This window comes from Delphinapterus leucas, chromosome 2 (assembly GCF_059928025.1).
Source record: "Delphinapterus leucas isolate spDelLeu-1000000601 "Yukka" chromosome 2, BTC_Dleu_Yukka2, whole genome shotgun sequence".
In the NCBI taxonomy this organism is placed as follows: Eukaryota; Metazoa; Chordata; class Mammalia; order Artiodactyla; family Monodontidae; genus Delphinapterus; species Delphinapterus leucas.
Genome location: NC_143130.1, coordinates 118,713,945 through 118,734,965, shown reverse-complemented (window position 1 = coordinate 118,734,965; position 21,021 = coordinate 118,713,945). Strand labels below are relative to the sequence as shown.

Here is a 21,021-nt window from a genome sequence, read left to right as displayed (position 1 = left end):
ACAGATATTGTAATTATGTTAAATATTGGCATTCCCACAAGCATATACTATGAGAGTATGTTTCCCCAGAGCCTAACCACAGAGTATGACATATTTTTAAATTTTTGCCTGTTTGATAGGGGAACAATAGTATTTCAGTGTAGTGTTCATTTACCTTTCTCTTTTTATAAGTGAAGTTGAATATCTTCTCATATTTGTTAATGGCCTAATTTTTTACTTTATTTTTGTGAATTGTCCATTCATATGTTTTTACATTTTCAGTCAGATTTTGGTATTTTTCCCTCAGATGTTTACATATTAGGGAGTTTTTTATGTAAGTCAGTTTATCAATCTTTTACTTCATTAGGTATCTAGATTTTGAGCCATAGGTAGAAAACCTTTTCACATTTTCTTCTAGTACTTATACAGCTTCATTGTTTACACTTTTACCCCTCATCCATTTGAAGTTTATTTTCTGTCTTTTGAGATAGGGATCTAATTTTTGTTGTTTTCCTAAATGGATAACCAGATTTCTGAGTTCCCTTTATTAAAAAGTTCCTCTTTGCCTCTTAATGAATAATCAAGTTCCATAATTACTTGGGTCTGTTTCTTAACTTTCTATACTAGCAGTTTTCAAACTCTTTTGGTGACAAAATCATTTTACTATTGATAAACATTTTTGAAGATCTCAACTTTTGTTAATGTGGATTATATTTTGTCTTCTTGACCTGTCTTGTACTGAGAGTGGTGTGTTAAAGTCTTCTATTAATATTTCTATATTTCCTTGCATCTACTGTGGTTTTTCCTTTGTAGTCACTGTTATTTTATACATAGATATCCATAACTGTTTTATCTTCATTTTGAATTATAGCTTTAACATTAATGCTTTTTGGTTTGAATTCTAATTTGCCTGGTGTACCTTTTTCCATCTCTTTAGTTTTAGCCTTTCTGAATCTTTTTGTTTAACTATATCTCTTGAATACAACACATACTTGCGTCTTGTTTTGTGAGCCAAATTGAAAATCTTTTTCTTTTATTAGGCAAGTTAAACCCATTTTTATGATATATTGTATTTTTTATCTTACCTCTGTCAGTCTATTTTATGATTATTATGCATATTATATTTTCTGTTTCTTTCTCTGCATGATGTATTTCCTTTGTTCTTCTTAAAATTCTTTTGGTATTCAGGAAACTTTGTACTTTTTTCTTGTAGTTACCTTTATATGTATACTTTTTTTAATGCCTTTGTTCCCTTGCTTTCTTAACCTTTTATACTATATGGTTTGTGATTATTTAATGGTATCCTTTATCTCCCATATGTTGCCTATATGTTAATAAGTGAGCTTATGTTACTTTTCTTCTCTCTCTTTACCTTTATTTTTAGTTCCTTTATGTCTGCGCGTAACATTTAGCATATGTCATGTAACAAATGATTCTTCTACACTCATCTCTACGTTTTTAAAAAATCTTAGATCCATAACTAAATATATCAGATACTCACTGTTAGACTTTTTACTGAAGTTCCTCAGTCAACTTCTTGTTTAAATGAAGTTCATCTTTATTCTTCAAGATGGGCTCATGAATGCAGAATTCCCTAAGCTCTTGCATATATAAATTTTTTTCTGTAACAACAAGATACTTGAAAAGTAGCTACTTTTCAAGTAGATACTTGAAAAGAATCCTTGGTTCACACTTATTTTCCTTGAGGTTTTTATTTTTTTTAATGTTGCCTTGCTTGTATACTGTTTTTGAGAAATCTGATGCCATTTTTATTCTCTTGTCCTTGTAAGTTATTTCATGTTTTTTCCTGGAGGCTCTAAGGAGATACACACACACACACACATACACACACACACACACACGCACGTGCACGCACACACACACACACACACACACACACACATATTTATTTTTTTAGGTCTTACTTTTCAGGTTTTACCAGGGTATGTATTAGAGTTGATTATTGCAGGTCAGTTTGTCCTGGATCTGGTAGGCCTTGTCAATATGTAGATTTTGGGGACTCCACATTTAAGTGAATAGGATATTCTTTTTCTGTCTTCCATTCCAGTCATTTCTCTGTGACATTTTTTACCTTTTTCTTTGTCTCACTTTTGTTCTCTTTATTCAATACCCCTTATTAAATTTTCTTTTTATTTTTTTTAAACTTATTCTTCCTTAGGCATCTTATAACTTGGGCTTCATTTCTAATATCATTTTATCCTTTTTTAGTTTTCTTTCCTGACTTGAATCAATTCTTCCCTTTTTGGTCTATTTCTTCTTAGTTTTTTAAATTCCTGATTTAAGATGGGATTTTCGTTGTCCCCTATACCTAAATGCTTATTTGACAATATTTAATCTAGATTAGAAGGTTGTGTTATAGTTTTCTTCTGCTTCATTATTGGTTTTGGTGGGCAGGAATTTTCATCAGCTGAATTGCTTAAGATTCTCATTTTCTGTTTTCTTTTTATAGTAGTTTTTTATAGATGAAGACTGTCTGCATTTCTGTGGACAAGGTTGGTGGCTTGGGGTGGTTTATAAGATTCCTATTTCAAGAGCTCCCTCTTCTGGCAGTTTAACAAAGTATAGTGTTTTCATTGGATGACACTAAGGTGGGAGAGGAATTACAGAACCATCAGTTTTAAAAAATTGTAAAAATCTTGCAAGGTCTTAAATTTCTCTTTTCATTTTTCTTTTCACATTATGTTTTCCACAAGGTGTCTCTTCATTCCCTTTTAACAATTTTCTCCCCCAAAGTATTACCTTTCCTGCAGTACTTTTAAATACTTTCCTTCTACTCAGTACTCTATCTACCAGTACATGTTTTTCATTATTCTCACACTTAGGGTAGACCTTTTTTGGGGGGCTTGGTTTTTTGGTTTGTACCTGGTTTCCTTCTCTCTTTTACAGCTTACCCAAACTACCCTCACTCTTCATGAGAGGTTGCAGTGGGAGAATGGGTAAAAGCTTGTTGGATTTGCTGTGTGTATTTTCTACTCACAGATAATTGAATTTAGAATGTTCTGTTTTCTGGTTATACTGAGGATGTGGGTTTTGTGGTATCTTATTGGTTCTTTTTGTTCTTTATTGTTCTTTTGGAGGGTGTGTTGTGAGATTTAGGCCAGCATTACTCTTTGAGCTGGAGAGTTGGTCTTTGATTCTGAAGATCAGTGTATCTCTTATTGCTACTTGATTGACACTTTTATGGTACTAATTGTGATTCTTTATTCAATAAAATGGACCACATAGATACTGCTATTTTACTCTACATTTTAGATAACAGTGTTTTGTTTATAACATCCATCAGTTTAAACGTGTCCAGTAGAAAAATTCATTTAATGTAATTAGTAAGAGTATCAGAAAGTGGTTAAGATAGTCTTTCTGGCAGGTTGCTCAGTGAGGTGTTAAATTAGAAAAGAAATGTGGAAATGATTGTAATACATATGAACTAAAACCTTTCATTTGTGTTCCATTTCTTGTGCATTACGTAAGAATAGCTAATTGATGTCTGTTGTCTTTTAAGCTCAGTGTTTTTATGTTTGTTTAAAAATAATTTGGGGACTTTCCTGGTGACGCAGTGGTTAAGAATCCGCCTACCAATGCAGGGGACACGGGTTCAATCACTGGTCTGGGAAGATCCCACGTGCCATGGAGCAACTAAGCCCATGTGCCACAACTACTGAGCCTGTGCTCTAGAGCCCGCGAGTCACAACTACTGAAGCCCACGCACCTAGAGCCCGTGTTCCACAACAAGAGAAGCCACTGCAATGAGAAGCCCCCGTACCACAACGAAGAGTAGCCCCCGCTCGCCGCAACTAGAGAAAGCCTGTGTGCAGCAATGAAGACCCAACGCAGCCAAAAATTAATTAATTAATTAAAAAATAATAATAATTTTAATGTTCCTGTTTTTATTATGCTTAAGGTTTCATTGTGCTTGCTTGCCCTAAAATATAAGGGAGAAACCTACAGTAATGTTCATATACATCTTAAAATCATTTAGGTCTAGGTAAATATTAATGGTGGAATTTAGTTGATAGTTCCTGAAATACATTTTGGAAAACAAAAGATAAGTTGGTGAATTTCTGTTAAATTTTTAACTCTTATTTAATGAGTTTACAATAATAATGATCTTTTTTGTTGTTGTTTCAGTTGGTGGTATCCTTACTTCTGTGCCTTCTGGACTGGATCATGGCCTTACCTCTAAAGACACTGCTCCAACCAGTCCATGCAACAGGAGCAGAAAATGATAAAATAGAAAAATCTGTCCTCAACTGTATTTATAAGGTAAACTTCTTTGCTTTATTATTTATTTGGTAACCAAGGGTTTTTAAAACCTAAAGAAATAACATTTCTTAGTATTACATTTTCATTGTTTTATAGCTAGGTATTTATTTTTAATAAATTTATTTTTGGGTGCATTGGGTCTTCGTTGCTGTGCTTGGGCGTTCTCTAGTTACGGCAAGCGGGGGCTACTCTTAGCTGTGGTGCGTGGACTTCTCATTGTGGTGGCTTCTCTTGTTGCAGAGCACGGGCTCTAGGCGCACGGACTTCAGTAGTTGTGGCACATGGGCTCAGTATTTGTGGCTTGCGGGCTCTAGAGTGCAGGCTCAGTAGTTGTGGCTCACGGGCTTAGTTGCTCCGTGGCATGTGGGATCTTCCCAGACCAGGGGTCGAACCCGTGTCCCCTGCATTGGCAGGCGGATTCTTTTTTTTATTATTATTATTTTTTATTTACTTTTTTTGTGGTACACGGGCCTCTCACTGTTGTGGCCTCTCCCGTTGCGGAGCACAGGCTCCGGACGCGCAGGCTCAGTGGCCATGGCTTATGGGCCCACCCGCTCCGCGGCATGCGGGATCTTCCCGGACCGGAGCACTAACCCCTGTCCCCTGCATCGGCAGGCGGACTCTCAACCACTGCGCCACCAGGGAAACTCTGAGCTAGGTGTTTTCTAAGAACATAGATTTATCTTATGGTACCTAGGGGTAATTAAAAAGTACTTCTTACAAGACACTGTTGTTTCATTGCAAAATTTTGAAAGAAGTCTTTGTTGAATATGAGAATCATTAGTTAAATTTTGCTCATTCTTCTTTTTTAGATTAAATTTTACCTTGATTGAAGAGCTAAGTGTTTAAATATTTAAATTTTTGTCAAGTACTTGTATTAGCAGTTGACTTGTTTTCTCCTTTTTCTTTATGTATTTATTTTCACTTTAAAGGAAAACTTGGTATGTTTTTTCCCCTGTATTTTCAGGTATTACATGGGTGTGTTTATGGATCTCAGTGTTTTGGCAATCCAAGGTATTTTCCATTAAGCCTCTCTGATTTGGCATCTGTAGATTATGATCCTTTTATGCATTTGGAAAGCCTAAAAGAGCCTGAACCTCTGCACTCTCCTGATTCGGAACGATCTTCTAAACTCCAGCCAGTAACAGAAGGTAAAATGAATTCTCTTCAGGACAGTATTGTTGCTTGGGTTCTCCCAAGGTATGATTTGAGGCCTGGGTAGAAATACTGGAGGATAATATATCTTACTTGGTAATTGTTTACCTTGACATGTACGTTATAGCTAAGTTCATTTTTAGTTTAAGAAACAACTTCAGATACACAATTCCTAAGATTATATGTGATGACATTCCCTTTACACTTCTGAGTTATTCTGATAAGTTTTTTAACCACATTGTTTTTTTACATTCAGAGAGTTTACTCTCTGATAAAAGGGAAAGATGTAAACAAGTAACCTTATGATATGAGCACATATTAAAACAAAAGTACATTCAAGATACAGGGGTAGCCCAGAGGAACCCAGCAATTACTGAAGGGTTTTAAGGAGGTGATATATATCAGGGGTCCCCAACCCCCAGGCCACGGACTGGTACTGGTCTGCGGCCTGTTAGGAACTGGGCCGCAGAGCAGGAGGTGAGCAGCGGGCAAGGACGTGAAGCTTCATCTGCTGCTCACCATTGCTCCCATTACCACCTGAACCATCCCTCCACACCCCACCCCCCATCCGTGGGAAAGTTCTTTCACGAAACTGGTCCCTGGTGCCAGAAAGGTTGGGGTCCACTGATATACATGATAAAATTAGTATTAAGAGCACTTTGATAGTAGTATTTTACAGGCGTCAGCAAACTGTGGCCCATGCCTGCCACCTGTTTCTATAAAGAAAGTTTTATTGAGACTCATGCATGCTCTTCATTTGTGTGTCATTATGGCTGCTTTTGTATAGTAATAGTAGTGTTGAGTAGTTGGGACAGAGATAGCATGGCCCATAAAGCTGAAGATAATTTACTCTCTGTCCCCTTGCAGAAAAAGTTTGCTGATCTCTAGTATGTTAGATCGATTTTAGGGTGGTTAACTCAGGATCAGAGAGACCAATCATGATGCTGTTGCAATAGGCCAAGCAAGAGTTGCTAAAGGGTTAAATTGGTTATATTTTCCCTAAACTAGACTAAGAATATGAGAAAGTTTAAAGGATTAGGGGGGCGAATCAGGAGGGCAGTATTGGAAATGGTTTAGCTTAGAGTGCCTGTTGGATATTCATATGAAGAGATCTAGTGGACAATTGATTGTACATGCAGATCTAGGTCTTAGCAGAGGGGTCTTTGTTAGGAATATGTATTTACATGGGTGTGTGTATTCTGAGAAGAAAAAGTTGGAAAGGAAGGAAAACCAGGAGAGAGTAGTTTCTCAGAAACAAAGAGAAGAGAAAGATTTTTTTAAAGACTGGCCAATGGTATTAAATGATAGAGATATCAAGTACAAAAAGACTGACAAATATATCTACTTTAGTTTCAGCAGAAAAGTAGGAGACAGAAGTGGATGGCTGTGGGTTGAAGAGCAAGCAGAAGTTAAGGAAGTAGAGCCATCTGTCAAAAGTGCTCTTTAAAACTTGACTTTTTTATTTTAAAAAAGCAAAGAAAAATCATAAAACAATAGATAAGTTAAAAGATTATTCAGGATTAAAGGAGTTCTAAAGACAGTTAAACTCAATGATAAGCTGAGAAGGAAGTTAGTAAGGGGATCATTAATAGAGTGAAGTTCCTGAGAGGTGAGCTGGAAAGATTAGGTGTTAATATTAGCCCTTCCTCTGCGACCAGAAAGAAGAAGGTGGAAGTAAATTAAGGGGACTGACAGAAGTTACTGAGGGCCCAGTAGAAAATGGAAACTGCAAAATTTTGGTTGCACCAGTCAACATTCAGTAAGGTGGATCTGGCAGATATACAAGGGAACAATGGCTTTCAGAATGTTGATATATGGTTTAGTTATAGAATCTAGGGTTGGTAAGGATTGAACTGATGCTAGGAAATGGGTAATAAGCTGGAAGAAAGTAGAGGTGATGCAGAAAGTAGATGTAGTTGTTAATAACAAATTAGAACAGTGATTCTCAGCCTTGGCTGCGTATTACAATACTGATGTCTGGTCCCGTCCATAGAGATTTTGATATATTGATCTGGGATTGCTGGGATTTTTAAAACCTTGCAGGTGATTAATATGCAGCCAAGGTTGAGAACCACAGAGCATATCAGTATGTTAGGACAGTGGTTTATTAAATGAGTTTTTAAGCAGTGGAACCTCTTCAAATAAATTTCACAAGGAAGTCCACTTTGTAAAACTTTTTAAAGTAGAGCTGCAGCAGGGATTGTGCTGACTTCTCTCCCATTCATCTGCAACAGCCCTCTCCCAGGCTCTACAAAACAAAATTGGGAAATCACTAGACTAGGAGGTTGTGGTCAAAGAGTAAACTATCAAGGAAGAGTTTGATTTTTAAAGGCAGAATAGTTATAAATGATTAAAACATTTAGGATGTGGCCGTGGTAATGGATTGATGACATAGAATGCAAGTGAAGATATAAAGTTACACATCAAGGAAACAGGGCTAGGGTTTTGGGTTGATCACAAATAGCTGATAATTTGTCTAGAACACATATATACAAGTGAAATAGGAATATAGGAAAAATAATTCAGACAGTAATTGATACAGGTGACATAATTATTTCTTTAGATTTGGCATAGTACAATACAGTGTTTTTTTTACTTAAGGACAAAGTTATATGAAAATATTCTTTGCTTTTTGCATTTTTAAAGGTGTAAAATGATAAAGTTTGATTCAGGGCAGGATAGTGTATTTCTTAAACAGTGAAATAAATAGTTTACTTATGTAAAGGGAAGTTTTAATGTATTTCATGCAAATTTACTGTGCCATTAACAGTCACTGTAAAAGACAGAAAGGTGTAAAGGTTTTAAACAGATGAGCTTTATATTGATACCAAATACTCTGTAGGGTGCTATTCTCTAAATGTATTAAAGTTGTTCCCTTTGGACTTTCTTAAAGGTATTAAGGACCAGATAAATGCAGAACCTTTTAGGAACAGCTGTGAGCTAGCAGCAGGTGATTCTGTGGTCTGTAGTGACTACATGCTGTGGGGTTTTTTTAATGTGGCAGAAATGGCTAATCATTGTGCCCTTGTCTAAGGCATGCTTCATCATCTTCAAGTACTTTTTTGGCCAAAGATTTCTAAACATAGAGTGTTCCTAATAAGCTCAGTATTGGATTGAACAAGTCTGATTTGAGAATTATTGGCAGGAGTAGCTGTAATTATTAAATTTACTAAAGAATAAAGCAAGGTAGTGAAGTTGGCTTTTTGTCAAATGGCAGTAGTCTTATTAGCAAAAAGTCATCATTTGCAGGGTCAGAGTGAAAGGAGGCTCCAAAGAATTCATTCTGTCTTAATTATAGTTTCACCTATACACATTATGCAAAGCTCATATTTAAAGCATTTGCCAAAATTAACTTCCTCTGCATGTTCTATTGCAGTGCAGTGAATTGCAGCAGCTTTTTATGTCTTGCTGCTTTTGTATGCCATAATAATCAGTAATTACGGGTTTGCTGCAAATGCTGTAGGGTTTGTTTAATCTGACAATATGAAAAGACAACCTTGAATAGACTTTTTTAAATGAATGCTAGTTACACAAAGCCTTAGAAGCATCGATATCTTCATTTTGCATTTTCTCACAAGGCTGGTTATTTTAGAATTTCATTTTGAATTTCTACATTAGAGAATTTCATATGTTTTCTTTATATCTAAGATATATAGAAGAAAGATGTGTATGTTCTGTAGCTTACGATTCAAAAATAAATCTAAATAAACCTAACTGCCAAATTAACAAGTTGAGAGGTTTCTGTCCCTTTATATAAATATACATATATATATATATATATCCTGAATTTGGAGAAGCAGCTTAGGAAAGAAAATGCTTCTACCTACTTCTGAAATCTTAATTTATTTTTTAAGTGTAATCAGTGAATTTCTGTGAACCCTCGAGTGCAAAATGAGAAGCGTTGGCTAGATTATCTGCAAGGCCTCTTACAGTGTGAACACTCTTTAAAATCGAAGCTATAATTAGAGAAGCAAAAGCAGGCACTAGATTCAAATCACCCCTCTGTTTCTCATCGTTCAGTGGCATATCTTTTTACTTTACCATAATAGGTCTTGAAAATGTAGGACTGAATTAAGGTTAATCATTTAGTGTTGTTATCTAGTGCTGAATAGCTCATTTTCAGAGCTAGCCATACTATCATCAAAGAACAGCTCAATGTAATTGGAACTTTTTAAGTAAACTGAAAATGTTTTTATATATATGTATGTAAAATAAAACTTGATTACGGAAGATTAAAAGTTTGACACTCAGTAACATTTCAAAATCAACCAAAGTCCACAGAAAACTGTTCTTTTTTAGAGTTGGAATAATGGAGGAGATGTTATTGGTATTAATGGCATAGCAGCTGATTTGTTGCTGACTCTTGGCCTGTACCCAGTGGTGTCGGTTCTGAATCTTGAGGGCTACAACCTCGAAAATATAACATTGTTCTTCTTTCTTGCCTCTTTTTAAGTAATCATATCAGCAGTGCACAACCTAGTTCCCTTATAAACTTTATAAAGTTGAGTTTATTGAGGTATAATTTACATGAAATAAAATTTATCTTCCTTTGATGTGAGAATTTTACTATATATTGATTGTGTTGGTGGTTATACAATTCTATATAGTTACTGAAATTCATCACAAAGTACACTCGAAATTAAGAAATTTATTTTATGTAGGTAATACTTTGATCATCAGGACATTTTCAAATCTATATTTATTCTGGTAGCTAGGCCACAGTATTCCCAAATGATTAACTTTCAGAATATAACAATGCTCAGACAATATCACTGTGGTAGAACAATACAGAGACATGATTATTCTGTAACCTTGTATATAAGACAGACAAGAACACTATCAACACACACACAAACACACAACTGAACGCCCTCTTCTAACGTGAATGATTAGTATGTCTTTACTAATGACAACTCTCCTCCCACCTCCTAGATGAAAAGTATCAAGTTAACCCAGTTGTCCCCACTTCCTGACACCACTCATTACATAAGTGGCTTCCACATCAACCCTCTATAGAATCACACTGGCAGTCTTTGGCTAGTGGGCTTGGACAAGTTATTGTCTATCTGCACTTCCTCCTTTCTCCCTTTACTCTCTTTCTGTATTCTTTGTTTTCCTTCCACCCTCCCCTCCTTTTTCCTCCTCCTTCAGGTCGTGACATTAGGCACCTTGCCTCTTCAGGCCTCTTACTACTATATTCTTTGAGTTTTCTCTTTTTACCATTTCCTATGTTTGTTTGTTTTTAAGTTACTCATATAGATATGCTCCTGATCTCTTTAATGCCTTAGAAAAATAAGCAGGCCATAAAATATTTTTTCCTTTAAAATAAAGTTTCCTTGGCATATGCTGGCTACACTGACTCACTATTTAAATTGATCCTGACTCCTAAAGTTTAGTGAAAGATCACTTTTTTCTGACACTTTTACATCATCCATAAAAGCCATAATTAAATGCCATTTAAGGCATGCTGCAAACTATGTTTCTGAATCTCCTCATAATATAAGAAACTTAACAGTTGGATTTCATTGACTTTTTAATCTGGGTGCTAAGTGATTTCAAGTGATTTATAACACTTTTGAACCTTCTTTGAAGGTATGATGTACATTTAAGAGCCTTAGTTTAAATTATGAATCCATAAGCAAAATTTTCAAAAAGGGCTTTCTTATAAAAATGAACAAAACTTCATTAAAGAACAGTTTTCTTCTTCGTTATCATTCTTGTAGTACATACTCTAAATTGAAAATATTAATATTTACTCAAATATTTGAATGTGATTTTGATAATGTGATGGAATCCCCATTTGTTGTCTAATGTTTCATTCTTATATGACTTCCTAGGAAGCAGCAGTATTCCCACTCACTTATTATATTTTTTATTTCTAGTGAAAACTCAAATGCAACAAGGATTAATCTCTATAGCTGCCCGCACTGTTATTACACATCTGGTAAATCACTTGGGCCATTATCCAATGAGTGGTGGTCCTGCTATGTTAACAAGTCAGGTGTGTGAAAATCACGACAATCATTACAGTGAAAGCACTGAACTTTCTCCTGAACTCTTTGAGAGTCCAAATATTCAGTTCTTTGTATTGAACAATACAACCTTAGTGTCCTGTATCCAGATCAGATCTGAAGAGAGTATACCTGGAGGAGGTTTATCTGCTGGCCTTGCATCAGCCAATTCAAATGTCAGGATTATAGTACGTGATCTTTCTGGAAAATATTCATGGGATTCTGCCATCCTGTATGGACCACCTCTTGTAAGTGGTTTGTCAGAACCTACATCTCTTATACTTTCATTGTCTCACCAAGAGAAGCCAGAAGAGCCTTCTACATCTCATGAATGCTTAGAAGATATAACAGTTAAAGATGGGGTTTCCCTCCAGTTTAGAAGAAGATTTAGAGAAACTGTACCAACTTGGGATACAATAAGAGATGAAGAAGATGTTCTTGATGAGCTTTTGCAGTATTTAGGTGTAACTAGTCCTGAATGCTTACAGAGGACTGGAGTCTCACTTAATATTCCTGCTCCACAGCCTGTGTGCATTTCTGAAAAACAGGAAAATGATGTTATTAACGCTATCCTTAAGCAGCATACAGAGGAAAAAGAATTTGTTGAGAAACACTTTAATGACTTAAACATGAAAGCTGTGGAGCAAGATGAACCAACACCTCAGAAACCTCAGTCAGCATTTTATTATTGCAGATTGCTTCTTAGTATATTGGGAATGAATTCCTGGGACAAAAGGTAAGAATAAAGGAGAAATTTTTCCTTTTTTAAAAAAGTATTAGTCTTATTCATCTTATGATCAGCATTTTAGTCTCTGTTGTTTCCCTCGCTAAATTTTACCTACCAATTAGTTCTTTGACCAGTGGGCAGATTTTCTTTTTTTTCTTTTTTTTTTTTTTGCCTCTACTGAGTCATAATCAGGTTTCAAGGGAATAAAAAGATAATGTAATAAATTAACTTTAACATTTTCATAATGACTAGTATAACTATCTGACTTAGAACTCATAGCTCATACAATTGAAAAAAATCTTGTTTTTTCCAACCTTCATGTAGGCTAATAGGAAAAACTGTTTTTTCTTATAACACTTCTAACGCCAAATGTGTGAGTTTTCCACACCAAGCGGTTTCAACAATACCTGGAGTTAGCACAGGCAAGTTAAGGGCTCAGACCAACAAGACTGCCCCCCACTTTAGACATCAATTGCAGGTCTGGGTCACCCATACTTCTGGGCAACTGGCTGTAAATCAGAGGTTCCTACAACCCCCTTCTTGGGTATGAAAATTAACTATAATGATTCGTAAAGCATTTACTTACATTTATCAGTTTATTACAAAGGATAGTTAAAGAATACAGATGAACAGCCAGATGAAGAGGGACATAGGGTAAAGTCTGGAAGGATTCCAAGTGTGGAAATTTCTGTTCCTGTGGAGTTGCAGTGTGCCACCCTCCCAGCACCCTGAATGTGTTCACCAACCTGGAAGCTCTCCAAATCCCATAATTTAGGGATTTTCATGGAGGTCTTATCATGTAGGCATGATTGATTATTAACTCAGTCTCCAGTTCCTCTCTCCCCAGAGGTGGGGCTGAAAGTTTCAAGATCCTAATCATGGCTTGCTCTTTCTGGTGATGAGGCACCATCCTGAAGTTATCCAGGACACCACCAAGAGTCACCTTATTAGAACAAAAGATGCTCTTATTACCCAGGAAATTCCAAAGGTTTTAGGAGGTCTGTGTAAGACTCTCCTGTTACCTCCAGCACTCAGGAAATTACAAGGGTTTTAGGACCTCTGTGTCAGGAACTGGGGACACAGCCCAAATGTATATTTCTTATTATGGCACATAGGCCTAACTTTTTTTTTAGACAAACAGCGATATGATCATTTCTTGTTTGTATCAGAGAAATTAACTCAGGATTTAGCATCAAATCAAGAAAAGAATCTGGATTTCATTTTTTAAAATTTTGTTTTCTCTTATGCATATTGTAAAACCTCATTGAAAACTTGCAATACACACACAGTTTTGAAGTAAGTTAAGTAGGAGTTAAATGAAAAGGCATAAGACTTAAAGCAAAAGATCCAGGTTAGAGTCACTTAAACTTTGAGCCTCGGGTTACAGTCTGCAAATTGAGGAAATAACTCCTACCTCACGTGATGGTAAGAATTAAATTAGATAATGTACATAAAATACTAAAATTGTACACTAGTGTAAAGCATTATTAATATTTTTAAATATTAAAAATATTTTAAAATTTATCCTTAAAATTGATTTTTAAAATTTCTATGATACTAAAAGCTGTAGGGAAGTGGAAGAAGAAGCATTATTGAATGTATTGTTTTTGTTCAGTTTGTAGTAGAAGGGGAGCTCAGATATCACTGGATGAATAAATCTTAAAGGAATTCAAATGCATGTGAAGCACTGAATTGGAATTCTACTTGCTTACCTAGTGTTTATAATCTTACTTGGTTTAAACCCTTCCATTTATTAGAAGGGCGTATCCTCTGCCTTATGGGAAAGCCATGTTATATCAGGAAAACAATTTGCCTTATGGTATGTCCACATACAGGTAATTGCCACTAATATAAATTCATTCTACTCTCTTTTGCTGTAGAATGGTCCATACATTGTCTCTTGAGAAAAATTAAAGATGGGAAGCTATATTTTACCACAGCAAGCATTGATTTCATGAATATAATTTATACATAATTTAGCACCTATGTAATGTATTTGGTAAAATTTACACACTGCTTTGTAGTGTAGAAAAATACATATAATGTAAAACAAGAAAAAAAACAAATTCCATCTGGATTACACATCCTTATTTGGTAATGATTTAGATTTTGTGAATATTTTATTTCTCATGAGGAACAACTTTCTCACATATTTTTATGAAACTCTTGAGAAGGAACCTATAAGTATTTTTATCCATTTTCCTGAATATGAGTTTGGGAAACTCACAGCATCTGCAAGGAAACATTTAAGTGGCCAGTAGATTATGATCCACTAGCAGAAATGTATGAGGGCCTGGGTAGAAATAATGACATATATTCTTTACATTTTTTTTAGGGTCTGTTCTCCTTTGTGTTAGAAGTATGAAAAGGCAAGAAAAGTATAAGAGTTGCATGAGTAGACTGGAAAGTATTTCCAGAACTGTCATGTCATTCACTGCAAATGTGATGAAAATGTTTATAAATCTCTCTATTTAGGAGGAGCTTTCATCTCCTGAAGAAAAATGAAAAACTACTTAGAGAACTTAGGAACTTGGACTCAAGACAGTGGTAAGTTGTTGGGAAATTTTCAGGTTTATCTCTGTCACCTGTCAGCTATTTCTCTGTTCGTGTGTGAATAATACTGTATTGTTGAATTATAACTTTCTGAGCAGAAACTGTTTTTCATTTATATATACCTTAGAAATACCATTTTTAGAAAAACGTACAGCTGCATTTAAATGTTTGGTATCTTTGGATTGTTTATAAATAATAAACACTCGACTGGTGTTTTATACTTTTGTCTTCAGTTTTTTGCTTTTCCTGTTCCCACAGTCAGTTTGTCCACCCAGCTCTGATTCCACTTACCTTTCTGTTCAGCAAACTCACATATTGTCAACCATTTTTAAAATGCCTTATCTTGCACCCTCAAAACTGTTCTTCTGCTTAAGTATATATATGCACACACATATATGTGTGTGTGTATATATATATTTCCATAACCAGTTCTCTAATTAGAATCATTCCTAATGACTGCTTTCTCTACTCCTGGGCAGCAGTATATTACTAGAGAAAATTATCAAACCAGTGTGATATAGAGAGTTACTGTATATTCATGCACCTTTACTTCAACAATGCCATCTCTGCTGTTTGGCAAATTTTTTATCCCTTGTTCACTTTTACTTTACTTCTCAGAGTAATTGTTATAAACCACTTCTTTGTTCCTCAAGCCTAGCATTATAGTCAAAAGGTCATCTCTACTCTAACCTCGTAAGAATTCACTTCAAAGGTTTGACCTATGTGAAAGACAATCTGCTAGAACAGTAGTTCTTAACCTTTCTTCTTCCTCCACACATTCACATTTTAACACAGGTTAGTCACATATGTTCATTAATTAAATCCAGTGATTCTGACAATTGGGAAACTAGTTTGTAACAAGCCATTCACCCTGCCATCACTATTCTACAGGAATGCAAAGTGAAGATGATTCAGACCTTTCCCACATCAAAACAAATAGGCCTTACATCTTCGTCTTTTAAAATTTTCTGTATTGAGCCATCTTCTCTTGCTCACTTTCCGCATCAGAAAAGCCTTTTTTTCTTTATATACTTCTGCTTCCTACTTTCTCAGCCTGCTGTAGGATCTTCAAAAAGTTATCCCTTCTTTATCTTGTATTTCTACTTACTTCTCTTACCGTAAGCATGTTTGTTATCTGCCTTTAAAACAAAACAAAACAAAACTTCCTCAGTTACTATCCTTTCAAGCTATAGTACATCCCTTTCATGCCTTTTACTACCAAATTTATAGAAAAATATAATTTTTTATTCATTTCCTGTCATTCCTAACTGGTTTTTGTTGTTTTTAGCTTTTCTCAGAATAACTTGTTTAAATAATGTATAATTTCTTTGATTATAGAAAACAGAAAAATAAAACTATTGTTATTCATAAGACTTGTTAGCATTTCTTTATATATTTTCAGTCTTTCTTTTTGATAGACATATGTATGATTTTTGTTTGTTTTACAAAACTGGAATCATAGTAAGGTATAGTAAGTTATGTCTTTTAAAAAACTCTATATTAGCATTTTCTCAGCCATTTTGATATTCTTCAAAAAAAATTCTGTGGCACCAAGCTCTATGATTTTTGGCCATTTGAGTTGTTTTTAATTTTTTGCCCTAGAATAGATTCCTAGAAATAGAATTATTAGGTCAAAGCATAAGGACTTATTTCAGGCCATATATAAAATTGCTTTCCATTAAGTACTGATTTCTAATCCTACCAATGTTGTATAACTTCAGCCTGTCCAGCAAAAGATATTGATGACATTTTCTTAACCTTTATAATTTGAGGGGCAAATCATGGTATCTCGTTAATTTATAGTTTTTAATTACTAGTGAAGTTAATATTTTTCATATATTTGTAAAAAATTTCTAAATTCTCTCTTAGTGTCCTTTTTCTGTTTTTCTATTTAGGAATTTTTCTTAATTGTAAGAGCTCTTTTACGTATGTGTATGTGTTAAGGATTAACTTTTGTATTTATTGTGGGAGTTCTCCTAGTTTGTCGTTTGGCTTTCAGTTTTCAACAACTTCAGGTTGTTTAACAACCCATTTTTATGTAGTAATTATATCTCTCAATCTTTTTGTTTTTAATTTCTTCAATTGTTTGCTGTGCTTAGAGAGTTCTATCTTGAAATCAATTAAACATTGTTACATTTCCTTCTAGATTTTTAAGTATTTGGTTAGAGTGGTAATTATTTTATATTTAATTCTTTATTCCTTCTGGAATGCATTTTGATTTATGGAATGAGAAATGGAACCACCTTGAATGTTGGAAAATAGTCTATTTCTATCATTTGTTAAATAATCCATATCTTTCCCATTGATGTGATATTGTTTTTATCAAATATTAAGCTGTTTCAAAGCTATCTGTTCATTTCTATTGATTGGTCTATCAATTTTGTGGAGATGTTACTGTTTAATTTATTGTAGCTTTATAATTTAGTATCTGATAGGCTCAGTCTTCTTCCTCACCTCACCCACACACATTCTTCTTTTCTTAGATGTTCTCGCCTGTTTTGTCTTCCAGAAACATGTTATTGATTAGAATTATGCTGTTGTTTTCCAGAAAAAGAAATCCCATTGCTATTTTGATTTGATTTGCAATAAAACTTTCCTATGGGAAGAATAAACACATTTATTATCGTCATTCTTCCCATTCACAATCATGGAGTGTTTTTTATTTATTCTGATACCCAGACATTACCTTTAGGGGTGTTTTACTTTTGTGTTGCTATTATGAGTAGAATCTTCCCCCCATTATATTTTGTATCCAAGTACTTTAATGAATTCTCTCGTTGTTTTTTTTTTTTTAATAAATTTATTTATTTATTTTTGGCTGCATTGGGTCTTTGTTGCTGTGCGCAGGCTTTCTCTAGTTGTGGCGAGTTGGTCTAGTCTTCCTTGCGGTGCACGGGCTTCTCATTGCAGTGGCTTCTCTTGTTGCGGAGCACGGGCTCTAGGTGCACAGACTTCAGTAGTTGTGGCGCATGGGCTTAGTTGCTCCATGGCATGTGGGATCTTCGTGGACCAAAGCTCGAACCCGTGTCCCCTGCATTGACAGGCAGACTCTTTCTTTTGTTCGATTAAATATACTAATTTTATTATTTCAATTTTAAGTCTTATTTCTCTTTTTTTTCTTTTTTCTTTTTCCCCCCCTTTTTTTAAACATCTTTATTGGAGTATAATTACAATGGTGTGTTAGTCTCTGCTTTATAACAGAGTGCATCACTATACGTATACATATGTCCCCATATCTCCTCCCTCTTGCGTCTCCCTCACATCCTCCCTATCCCACCCCTCTACATGGTCACAAAGAACTGAGCTGATCTCTGGCAGGCAGATTCTTAACCACTGCGCCACCAGGGAAGTCCCTCTCTTGTTGATTTTAAACATTTTATAGTTGTCTCACTCTTAGGAGTCGCTTAGTTATATAATCGTTTTCTGCAAGTCATCTCCTTTTGAAAAGTTATGCCATTATTTTCTTATATCATCATGTCTGATTGTACTGACTAAAACTGGCACTACAGTGTTAAATAGTTATAGGAAGAGTGGTCATCCTTTTCTTTTCTGCTTTTAATGGAAATGACTCTTCTGTTTCATACTTAAGTCAAATATTGGTTGTTACGTTTGAAATAGATCATTTTTATCATTCTGAGAAGGTAGCCTGTTTTCTAGCAGATTTCATAAAGAAAGGTAAATGTTATCAGAATCCTTTTCAGCATCTATTCAGGTTTTTATATATTTTTATATTCAGCTTTTGCTTTCTTAACTAGTTGATGTATATTAACTAGACTGCTAATATTAAATAATTCTTGCATTCTTGGGATAAACCTTACTGGATCCTTTGACTTCCCGTTGGGTTAAATTTATTAGAATTTCATTTTTAATTAGGGCATGGTTCATCTATTAGAATATTTTATAGTTAATTTTTTGCTTGTTCTAATGTTTTCAAAATTAACATTACAGCCAGATTCATAAAATGAATATTATCTATTTGAAAATTTGGAAGAATTAGTAGAATTTCGAATTATTTCCATTTGTTTCATCATTATTAGTCTTTTCAGTTTTTCTTTTACCTCTTAGGTCAATTTCAGGGCTTTTTTTTTTTTTTTTTTAACGAAACTCAATTTCACTGAGATTTCAAAAGATACTTAGTAGAGAGGACGGCTTGAACATGGCGGAAGAGTAAGACGTGGAGATCGCCTTCCTCCCCACGGATACACCAGAAATTCATCTACACGTGGAACAGCTCCTACAGAACACCTACTGAAGGCTGGCAGAAGATCTCAGACCTCCCAAAAGGCAAGAAACTCCCCACGTACCTGGGCAGGGCAAAAGAAAAAAAGAAAAAACAGAGACAAAAGAATAAGGACGGCACCTGCACCAGTGGGAGGGAGCTGTGAAGGAGGAAAAGTTCCCACACACTAGGAAGCCCCTTCGCGGTCGGAGACTGCGGGAGGCGTAGGGGGTAGCTTCGGGACCGCGGAGGAGTGCACAGCGACGGGTCCGGAGGGCAAAGCGGGGAGATTCCCGCACAGAGGATCGGTGCCGACTGGCACTCACCAGCCCGAGAGGCTTGTCTGCTCACCCGCCGGGGCGGGCGGGGCTGCGAGCTGAGGCTCGGGTTTCGGTTTCGGACGGAGCGCAGGAAGAGGACTGGGGTTGGCGGCTTGAACATAGCCTGAAGGGATTAGTGCACCACGGCTAGCCGGGAGGAAGTCCGGGGAAAAGTCTGCACCTGCCGAAGAGGCAAGAGACTTTTTCTTCCCTCTTTGTTTCCTGGTGCGCGAGGAGAGGGGTTTAAGAGCGCTGCTTAAAGGAACTCCAGAGACGGGCGCGAGCCGCGGCTAAAAGCGCGAACCCCAGAGATGGGCGGGAGACGCTAAGGCTGCTGCTGCCGCCACCAAGGGGCCTGTGTGCGAGCACAGGTCACTCTCCACACCCCTCTTCCGCGGAGCCTGTACAGCCGGCCACTGCCAGGTTCCCGGGATCCAGGGACAACTTCCCCAGGAGAACGCACGGCGCGACTCAGGCTGGAGCAACGTCACGCCGGCCTCTGCCGCAACGTCACGCCACCTCTGACGCCGCAGGCCCGCCCCGCACGCAGTGCCCCTCCCTCCCCCCCCACCCCCGGCCTGAGTGAGCCGGAGCCCCCGAATCAGCGGCTCCTTTAACCCCGTCCTGTCTGAGCAAAAAACAGGCAACCTACACGCAGAGGCAGGGCCAAATCCAAAGCTGAGCTCCTGTGAGCTGTGAGAACAAAGAAGAGAAAGGGAAATCTCTCCCAGCAGCCTCAGAAGCAGCGGATTAAAGCTCCACAATCAACTTGATATACCCTGCATCTGTGGAATACCTGAATAGACAAGGAATGATCCCAAATTGAAGAGGTGGACTTTAGGAGCGAGATCTATGATTTTTTTCCCTTTTCCTCTTTTTGTGAATGGGTACGTGTATGCTTCTGTGTGAGATCTTGTCTGTATAGTCTTGCTTCCACCATTTGTCCTAGGGCTCTATCCGTCCATGGTTTTTTTTTAAAAATTTTTTTCTTAATAATTAATTTTAATTGTAATAACTTTATTATACTTTACCTTCGTTCTTTCTTTCTTTCTTTCCTTCCTTCCTTCCCTCCTTTAGACAACGAATCACCCCAAATTGAGGAGGTGGTCTCTGAGAGCAAGATTTATGATTTTTCCCCCTTTACCTCTTTTTGTGAGGGTGTATGTGTATGCTTCTGTGTAAGATTTTCTCTGTATAGCTTTGCTTCCAACATTTGTCCTAAGGTTCTATCCGTCCCTTTTTTTTTTCTAAATATTTTTAAATTCAATAACTATATTATACTTTATTTTATTTTTGCTGTATCTTCTTTGTTTCTGTCTTTTTTCCTTCTTTCCCTCCTTCCTTCCTTCCTCCCTCCCTCCTTTATTTCCTTCTTTGCTTCTTTCTTCCTTCCTTCCTTTCCTCCTTTCCTTCTTTCTTTCCTCATGCTTCTACTAATTCTCTCTACTTTTTCTCCCTTTTATTCTGAGCCGTGTGGATGAAAGGCTCTTGGTGCTCCAGCCAGGAGTCAGGGCTCTGCCTCTGAGGTAGGAGAGCCAACTTCAGGTCACTGGTCAACAAGAGACCTCCCAGCTCCACATAATATTAAACGGCGGAAATCTCCCAGAGACCTCCATCTTAACACCAGCACCCAGCTTCACTCAACGACCAGCAAGCCACAGTGCTGGACAACCTATACCAAACAACTAGCAAAACGGGAACACAACCCCACCCATTAGCAGAGAGGCGGCCTAAAATCATAATAAGGCCACAGACACCCCAAAACACACCACCAGA

The 21,021-nt window shown here is 36.5% G+C and overlaps 1 protein-coding gene across 7 annotated transcripts in view; it reads left to right on the top strand.

The window, feature by feature from the left end:
- Positions 1–21,021, top strand: part of RALGAPA1 (Ral GTPase activating protein catalytic subunit alpha 1) — a 228,532-nt gene that overhangs the window by 142,153 nt on the left and 65,358 nt on the right. For all 7 annotated transcript variants that reach the window (XR_016392164.1, XM_089907599.1, XM_022570707.3 and 4 more), the window contains 4 exons: positions 4,126–4,260; positions 5,228–5,411; positions 11,298–12,162; positions 14,629–14,700. Coding sequence is in view for 6 of the 7 variants with exons in the window: in XM_089907599.1 (XP_089763725.1) it covers positions 4,126–4,260; positions 5,228–5,411; positions 11,298–12,162; positions 14,629–14,700 (1,256 nt within the window). In the remaining variant the exon portion in view is untranslated. The remainder of the gene's footprint in view (positions 1–4,125; positions 4,261–5,227; positions 5,412–11,297; positions 12,163–14,628; positions 14,701–21,021) is intronic.